The sequence below is a fragment of the Gasterosteus aculeatus genome, chromosome 16, assembly GCF_964276395.1.
Source record: "Gasterosteus aculeatus chromosome 16, fGasAcu3.hap1.1, whole genome shotgun sequence".
NCBI lineage: Eukaryota > Metazoa > Chordata > Actinopteri > Perciformes > Gasterosteidae > Gasterosteus > Gasterosteus aculeatus.
The window spans coordinates 2,988,149-2,997,188 of record NC_135704.1 but is presented as its reverse complement, the minus strand read 5'-3'; the positions used below and the strand labels follow the sequence as shown (position 1 = coordinate 2,997,188).

Sequence of the window (9,040 nt, the reverse complement as noted above, 5' to 3'; positions counted from 1 at the left end):
GTTACAATTAGTCGTAGTTTATTGCGTCATAGTCGTACGGCACAAAGTGAGGACGGAGCACAGTGATAAAAAGGCCTCGGCCTCCCCAGAACCACACAGTGGCAACTTCAGCACAGCAAGGAGGAGAAACACAAACTGTTAAGGAAAGCTTTCATATATTAAACATTAACTAAATTATTCAGAAAAGGTTGGCAGTCGATGGAGCGTTTCACTGCACGCTGAATCTGGATTTCTAAACACCATCTCGTATAAAGGATGCAATAAAGTGGGATGATCCCAAATCCATCGCCATAGAAAGAAACTCTCACGTTCCCTGCGGCAAGTTGTGACAGGTTTGGTTCAAACTACTTTAGAGGAAATGGTGTGTGCTGATTGTGCTGCAATATACTGGCATGCTGTTGTACCGCTAGAGGAACAAATCAAAACACCACTTTGTCAAGTGCACACCGGCCTCCAGACCGCCTTCGTGGTCCAGCGAGGAAACGCTGCTCCTTCCCGCAGACCGGTGTTTGATGGACGGGAGTTTTAAATGTGCTTGAGAACGTCAGCGTCGTTAAATAATCCCAGAATAGAGTTCTGTTGCTCCGGCTGTCTGCTTTTGTTCTCACGCCACACAAAATGAGAGTTCCTTGTAGTAACTTTAGGAGGGGTTCATTGTTTGCATGCTACCTGGATAAGTTAATACTTAAAATGTTAGCATTAAAAGTCAAGAAGAGAAAATCATTTAACTATTGGAACAGATGTCCTAAAAAGTAAATTATTTAGACATGATGATACAATCTGTGGGAAAACAGATGTGTAAGGCAGATAATGGACGCGTGCCGTCATTTGTTTCCACATTCAGGGACAACTAACAGACGCACGCTGTTCTTCTGATGGTCACGTGTACACTGGGGGGGATTTTCCCCATCACACGGTCTCCATTACAGCAGCCATCTCCTTGAGCTGCTTGTGAAAGTTCTGCAAGGGGACAAAAAACCCATAAAATCAACGGATTGTAGATTGCACCAAGGACATTACGTTCACATCAACAACCACCGACCTGGAACTGTGGAACGGTCATCTCAAAAGATCTGTGACAAATCTGTCCAGGGGGCTGGACGATCTTCAGCAGCAGAGACACGTACGGCGAGTTGAGCGACCGGCAGGTGTCGGAGCTCACGGCCACGCCGAGCTTCCACTGCATGTCCACCAGCTGGCAAGATAAAGCCGACATCAGCGTGGACGAGAGACACGCGCTGTGTGTGTGTGTGTGTGCAGGTTTTTAAGAAATACATGAGAATGAAACGTGGGGCACACCTGGCCAATGCTGAGCAACGCCTGGACCTCCTGCTGGGCGTGGACCAGTGCGCCACGTTCACTCCACAGCGTGTGCACCACCTGCAGGGAAGCCTTTGGCCACTTGTTGCCTGCTTCTTCCAGCCTGGACACGAGGTCATCTCCAGAGAGGCCGCTCTTCCCCGCGGACCTGATAACACAAGTGTCTCCTTACACTGTAATTAAGTGCACCTTTATGTGGTGATTAGCCATTTTCCAGGCACATTACCTCGGATAAAAGCTGCTCAAGCAATAGAGGGCAAATATTTATGTTTTTGAAAGATGGAATGTACCGAGTAATATTTATAAAATATGATATCTGCGCAAAATGTATGCTTTTCCTGCACGTCCCTGCCTGTCTTACCGATGTCCCGTCTCCACGTGCGTTCAGCTGCGCGAGGAGAAATCTCAGGTTTGCCCGCAGAAGGCGATAAAAAAGTGTCACAAAGTATTTATCGCCATTCAAGCAGACTAGACGATTATTACTATTATTATGTTATTAAGTTATTATTTGATATATGTATACATTATATCGAATTACCTGTGAGGGTGACAAACATTTAAAAGTGTAATTTACTGCTTGTTTTCATGTTGGAATAAATATTAAATATTTAACTGATTGTTTTGCATTAAATTATCCTGGGATGTTTGCAGAAATTGATTGGATTGGACCACCATGAACATTTTCCACCAGCCACCACTGCTTTAAGAATGCTCTTATAAAGTGTGTAACGAGTTGGAATCAACATGCAAACGTATGAAACATGTCACACATATTGTGCCTCCATCAATAACACAAGGAAACGTGGGAGGACACGTTCACCGGCTTTATCCTTTGAAACAAACACATTTAGAAAGAAACCAAAATAGGACAAAAGATACCTGAACGTTAAGAGAAGAAATCTGACCATGTTCTGCAGATCTTCATGTTCAAGTCGGACTCCAGCTCTCCGAAATCTCTGTCCAGAAAAAGAAAGAGCAAAACAAGTAATGAAAGAGGAACTTGGGAAGCTGGGTTACTTGAAGTTAAAAAAGTATTTAGGGAAATATTGACTCACATCAGAGATTTCGGCTGAATCCACTCCCCCGGTTTGCCCTTGAAGATAAGTCAGAATGTGCTGACACTGTGGAGATTAGAAGATTAGTTATTGGAACTGCAGCGAAGCCTCCATGGCGACGACGCCACATCCTGTGCAGCTCGTGCAGAGCGCGGCCGCTAATAGCCCGACAACGAGCACCATTGTATTGTATTTAACATCCACTCGTCGAATCCCACTGAGAGGTTTGCTCCGCCACAACTTCGAGCTGTGGCAAACACGGCGAGAGGAAGCGCAGAGAGAGATGCTGCTCTACATTTATGCCCATTACGATATTTATATCTGTGGCAGGACCGACAATAACCACACAACGTGTGACTCGTGCTCCTCTTATGCTTTGCTCTACACCTGGTTCTTACTATTTGGTTAATAAATAATAACAAACCCCTTTCGGGCCTGCATGCAACACGAACAAAGAGAACGATCGCATGTACTCACTGCTTCCGTCAACAGATGTGGAGGAAGCTGGCAGATGTGGTCCACGACTTTGTTGACACCTGAAGTACAGAAATGAAGAAAGTCACGCTCTCAGTCTGATGTTATATATATATAATAATTGCAACTAAAAACGCAAATGATTCCTCCATGACTAAACTAATGCAAGTATGTCAGTGTGACCATATCAGCCTTCTTTGGACTAGAACATCTCGTAGAAATAATTGTCTCGTACTCAGTTAACGTAATATGGGACATGAACGAAGACGCCAAACGATAACGAGTTACAGCTCATAAGGCAACACAGCATTTGAAAAAGGAATAAACACAAATATTTTTTAAATAAAATTCTTCTAAATTACAAGAAAGTTGTCACAGGACATAATGATTTCAATATCGTGGAGTTTCTTTAAGAAACACTTTGCTTTATTTATTTACTTTGCATTTATTTTTAAATGGAACATTGCAGTTTTTGGACTAAAGTGTATACGCACACACATCTCACTCAAAAAAATCAAAACCTTGGTTAACATCTGGTTTGATAGTCAAAATGAATTAAATTCATTGGCGAGTGGTGACGTCATCAAATGCTGCCGTTCCGATCGCAGAGAATCAAAACAAAGATGGCCGCCCGCCCAATACACGGATGGGTTATTGATCCGCAACTAGTGAAACAAGTTAAAGCCTGTTTTTGTTTTTTTACATAGCACAGCTGCCAGAATATAATGAATGTAAAATGCCTGTGTAACGTTATAGCGGGTACGGTACTGGAGAAGACGTGTTTGGGTTTGGGATAACGTTATGATTCGTTATACATGGAAACGTTTACGAACTACCGTGTTAAACTAACGATGCTAAATCCACGTATGGAAGAAGCGTATATTCCTCTGTAGTGAAACTGTAATCTGATGAAAGCACTGTAAGGCTTGTGTAGAGTAACAGGATGGAGATGGAAACTCACCATAGGATTCCTCTGCTGCAGGCATCTTCTCTCTCTGACAAGTCCACGTTACACCGCCGAGCCGTGCGCCAACTTCAACTTCTGTCAAACAAAACGATATATAATAAACGTATGTCAGTATCCCTTAAAAACGCCGAGGGAATTTCTGTGCAGCGAAAGGTCGTCTCACTCAAAACAATCGGTCGTGCTCCTCTTCTGTTTGTTTTCTTTTCGCAACCAGTGTGACGGTGCGCAGCGCCCCCTGCTGCCCGGGAGGCACATCGTCCGCTATGAGGTTTGGGCTGCACAAAACATTACACCTTGGCCAAAATAAGAGAAAAATAAAACATATGTTACTTTATGAATGTACAGTAGTAATTCAAAATTAATCACATATTTATAACATATTATGGATTTAAGTTGGGTGTAAATACAGCCTTATTTTTAAGTACAAAATAGGCCTTAAAGTATTAGAAGTTTTATTAGCAATGTAATTTTGTGGAAAGTGTATTGAAGTATTGAGTATATTTTTATTGACCTGGCTCCAGTCGATTTTTCTATCTTTCCGATTCTCAGGTCAGTCCACAACTGTAATTAGAAATACTCCTAAGAATTTGACTTTTTAGCTGAAGTATATAATCAGCCTTTTAAGTAATACATACTTATTTTGAGGCGTACGAAGCCGCAAACTAAAGACACACCTATTCAGATTCTACCTTGACTAAAAAATACAAAACAAATTGTAGTATTGTAACTTTAATGGACTTATAATGGCTCGTATCTATAGCAAGTTGTAAACGGCGTATTTGATGAAATTGCACTTTCTTGTTTCTTGTTCTTCTGGGTTTGTATCCTCATGGTTCAAATGCATGTATTGTAAGTCGCTTTGAATAAAAGTGTCAGCTGAATGACATGTAATGTAAAGTAACTATAGTTAGACCAATGTAGTGGAATAAAAAGCACAGTATTTGCTTGTGAGATTAACTTATAAAAGTATAAAGCTGCTCAGGTTTGCTGGGGATACTTACAAAAGCCATTTAAAGGTGTTGTTGGCCACACATGAAGAATGTTGAATGAATAATCTGAAGGCTATTTTATTCAGAGCAGTCATGGACGACCATGCGAATACAGGATAACAGCGCCTCTTAGCGGCAACGGTAATAAGTACAACCCCACGAGGAATTGAACGGGATCCCCAGTTGGAAGATTTTTTTTATCTTCATTTTTCCTCATCATTATCGAATAAACATTATCAATAAATAAGACTGGAAACACGACCATTGTTAATAGCTAGGGCGAGGTGTTGCTCTATGAAGAGCTGAACGGGACTGGGGCCACTAAATCCCGTATGAAGTCTTTCCAAAGTCTAAAAGATGCCTGCGACTCTGGAATGATCCACTTTTCGGGTAGTGTGGGAGGCACATTTTAAAATATTTTTTTATTGCAGAGAAAGACCCATGACACAAGTATCTACGGTAGTAAAAGAGAAAACAAGGATGTTTATAGAGCACGTACCTTGTATCTGTAAGGCGTAAAGTATTAAGCGTGTTGTAGTTCAGGTTTATGAAGGAGAAGGAACCCCTGCATATTGTATAAATGCGAGGGGCGACTCTCCTCACGCGGAAGTGAATGTGAGCTGTCAAACACATTCGGGCAAATCAGTTTCAGCGGTGTAGTTCTTTGTTGGCAGGAAAGTAGTTGTTGACGTGACTTCAGAATGGACAGTCCGCGCTGGTTGCCCCTAGAGTCAAATCCAGAAGTACGTGTTGGCGATACTTCTTCAAACTTTGTTGTTTTTATCGAAGCCATTCATATACAAGCATGTGAGGGCTAGCTCACATTTAGCTAGCCGTTGGAACAAAAGCTCAATGCCGGTGTGGCGGCTTTGACGAATCCGTAACACATTTTATTAATCATTTTATTTGTGTGGTTTCATTCCAGGTCATGACCAAGGTGAGAATTTTCTTCTGATGTAATTTGGGTCTTAATAAACAGCGACATGGGGACAAGGCCTGCCCAGCATCGATGCTAACGTTACAGCCAACGTAACGTCCATCATTCAACTACGTGCAGCTGTCCGGCGACATTTTCCATATCATCCAACTGCAAGTGTGACCTCTGACCTGTGGCCCGTGGCCTCAATGTAGCATCGGAGTAATCACACTAATGCTGACCACATGTAACAATGGGTGGAGGGTGGGTCGTCAGGATTGTTGTAGTTTGATATTTGTAAAATCATTAACTATCGAGGAGAAACGGAGACACTGTTCAAGGATATTCATTTCATTATGAAAAAGGGATATTGATCCGGTTTAATTGTACATATGACAATTAGGTTGCCAGTAAATGTATAGGCTATTGAACAATAATTGCTTGGGATTTGATTTAAAAACCTGTCTTTCTGGCAAATTCCTAATTTCCCTATACATGGTATGAAATGCAACATTTACAGGAGAGGATATTCCTTTGAGTGTAATAACAATGACTTGAATTGTCATGTTTAATTTATCTCATTTTAATATGTTGCACAGTAAAGGAATAATTTGCATCCAGAGCCAGCGGTCACACAGCTTGACTTTGCATTCAAGTCGTCTACCTTGCTACGATGTTGTTCGGTTACCTTCACGCCTTTGCATGCGTACAAATAAACCGTCTGCTTCTGTGTAGTTCGTCAACTGCTTGGGAATGAGACCAACCTGGCAATTTGGCGATGTCTACGGATTGGATCCAGAGCTTCTCGGCATGGTCCCAAGACCAGTGTGCGCAGTGCTCCTTCTCTTCCCGGTGACGGACAAGGTGCCTTTTATTCCTCTCTGATTTCAAATATATTGGCTGAATGTTCAGACCGTAATAGAGATCTGCATGTTGGGACTCAACAGGTTGTATACATGTTGCACAGGATCCTGTCCATGGTATAAAAAAACAATACTCACCAGCTATTTGTCTTCTGTCCTCCTTCTGTGAAGTATGAGGCTTTCAAGCAAGAAGAGGAGGACAAGCTCAAGGGTCAGCAACAGGAGGTCTCTCCTGACGTTTACTTCATCAAGCAGACCATTGGAAACGCCTGTGGAACAATAGGATTAATTCACGCAGTGGCAAACAACCAAGCTCATTTGGAATTTGGTGAGTATTTAATTCCTATTCGATGGTAGAGATGGGGAAAGAATCCCAAGCTCACAATTTGAGAGCATCGACGCAAGACCGTTGTACGGCAGCAGATTAGGTTGTATCAGAGACACGTTGTTGATCAAACTATCCACTATTAATCCCATTCTATACGTTTCATTTTAATTTAAAGAGTTAAATTAGTTTTGACAAACTGGGCTGTGGCATTGTATAATTCAGTACAAAACATAAGGAACATTGGAACATTGTTCAGTGGCATTTCTAAGGGAGCAGGCCGATTACTAGTATTACTTTCTGAGTGTATTTTAAGCAGTTCCAAAAGATGACACGTACAAAAGAGACATGAATGTGTTCATAATCTTTGTGGTCCTTTGTCCTCAGAGTCCGACTCTCCACTGAAGAAGTTTATTGAACAAACGTCCAAAATGACCGCAGCGGATAGGGCAGCCTTCCTGGAAAAAGACGAGGTAAGGAAACCCTGAAAATAAGGTCTTTGTTGACGGAAGGGGTCGTGTAGCTGTTAGTAAGGTTTAGATGAGAAACTGTTTTGTCCCTTGACCTTTTATCTCTGCGACAGCTGACTAATTGGTAGTTTAGCGTAACAGCTCTGTAGCTGTCAGGCGATAGTAGTACTGGCCTTGTGCAGAAGATTGGTCAAAGGAGTATGAAACAATGCCATTTATTAAAAAAAGAAGTCAACTATCTAGAACCTCTGCTTACCCTCATCGCCTCTTCCTCCTACTTTGTGTTTCAGAGCATACGTGTTACACATGAATCCAGTGCACAGGAGGGGCAGACTGAGGTTTGTATGGAGATCCAGTAAAAGGAGGATTTCCTCAAACCGCGACACCACCTTTAGGAACGTTTTACTTAAAATCTTTTCTGTTTTAGGCCCCGAGTTTAGATGAGAAAGTGAACCTTCATTTTATAGCCTTTGTGAATGTGGGAGGACAGTTGTATGAACTGGGTGAGTCAACCACCGTCCCATCAAAAATATGCAGCCGCCCTTGTCTCATTGTTGATGATAATGACCTAAATAAGCTTTTTAAATTTATTTGTATGAATCTAGATGGGCGGAAGCCTTTCCCTATTGTTCACGGAAAAACCTCCGAAGATCGTTTCCTGGAGGTGAGACTGCACCCTAAAACAGGCAAAGTGTTCTACAAACTGAGTTGCTAGTCGTGATGTGTTTGATTGCCCCGCTGCAGGACGCTGCAGAGGTCTGTAAGGTCTTCATGGCTCGCGACCCTCAAGAGCTGCGTTTCACCATCATTGCCCTCTCCAAAGATTAACTCTGTCCCTCGGAAAATAAAGGACAACTCGACTGCCAAACATTCTCAAGTGCTGAATATGTTGGATTTATTTTGTTTTCTTTGCGCAAAATATCTGTGGGGACTATCGTAAAATATCAGCGGTATCATTCTGAAGTATTGTTCCATTTTTGGTATGAATCACTCTAAATTCTAAGGGAATTGGAGTGCTGCTATGGGCTAAAAGTATTTCCTGTAAAAGATCAAACTCTTCCAGCTCCCCTCTGCTGGACCCTCTGTAGCTGTAAACTGATATCGGCTGTGCTAACTTGACGCGGCACTTGTTTGAGTGTTTGGTTTCAATTAAGAAAGAAATTGAAAAATATAACTTTCTTCAACAATGCATACTGCACTTGGTGCTTTTGTTTTGAAATGTCCAATCCTGTAAAAAAAAAACAACAACAGCTGGATAAAAGTATTTAACAAGGCTTTAATTGTAGTCATAGCTTTGAAAATCACATCCTATTGCTGTTGTAAAGCAGTAAAAATATGATCAAAAGCTGACGCAGGCTGTACAGGCGCCTGGAAGGTGTCTACATTTTCTTAAAAAGAATGTCAAATAAAAGGCAAATTTATTAAACATTTCCTTTGTTGATCCTCTCTGTAACACAAGCATTGTAGTATTTCATCCTTCTGGAAATCTATAAATTGTACTTTGCTGTTGTTCTGTCAGCAGCCGTATCAGGAATCTCCACGGAATAATAGAGAAATCTGGAATAGAAAGCAAAGTACAATAACGGAAAGCACACTGCACATCTGTAAAATACAACATTGAGTATTTTGTTGTGAATTAAAAAGAAGCTAATGTTCTATTG

General features: G+C 41.5%; 2 protein-coding genes across 4 annotated transcripts; one reads left to right on the top strand and one right to left on the bottom strand.

Moving 5' to 3' along the window:
* Position 1: 1 nt before the first annotated feature.
* commd6 (COMM domain containing 6) lies at positions 2-4,103 on the bottom strand. The gene is made up of 8 exons (XM_040200711.2): positions 3,980-4,103; positions 3,811-3,891; positions 2,853-2,911; positions 2,376-2,441; positions 2,200-2,276; positions 1,300-1,468; positions 1,043-1,195; positions 2-960 (listed from the first exon to the last, which is right to left on the bottom strand). Exons 2-8 carry the CDS (start codon positions 3,833-3,835, stop codon positions 910-912), a joined length of 600 nt encoding a protein of 199 aa, XP_040056645.2. The 5' UTR covers positions 3,836-3,891; positions 3,980-4,103; the 3' UTR covers positions 2-909.
* A 1,294-nt stretch (positions 4,104-5,397) lies between these two features.
* uchl3 (ubiquitin carboxyl-terminal esterase L3 (ubiquitin thiolesterase)) lies at positions 5,398-8,807 on the top strand. 3 transcript variants are annotated; one of them, XM_040200709.2, is made up of 9 exons: positions 5,399-5,548; positions 5,731-5,742; positions 6,457-6,585; positions 6,756-6,912; positions 7,297-7,382; positions 7,670-7,717; positions 7,807-7,882; positions 7,985-8,043; positions 8,124-8,807. In XM_040200709.2, the coding sequence occupies exons 1-9, from the start codon at positions 5,507-5,509 to the stop codon at positions 8,205-8,207; spliced, it is 693 nt and encodes a 230-aa protein (XP_040056643.2). In that variant the 5' UTR covers positions 5,399-5,506; the 3' UTR covers positions 8,208-8,807. The 3 variants fall into 3 exon arrangements, with proteins under 3 accessions (XP_077946916.1, XP_040056643.2, XP_077946917.1); XM_078090791.1 differs by having other exon boundaries at positions 5,414-5,548; positions 5,731-5,985; XM_078090790.1 differs by having other exon boundaries at positions 5,398-5,548; positions 7,807-8,043.
* The last annotated feature ends 233 nt before the right edge of the window (positions 8,808-9,040 follow it).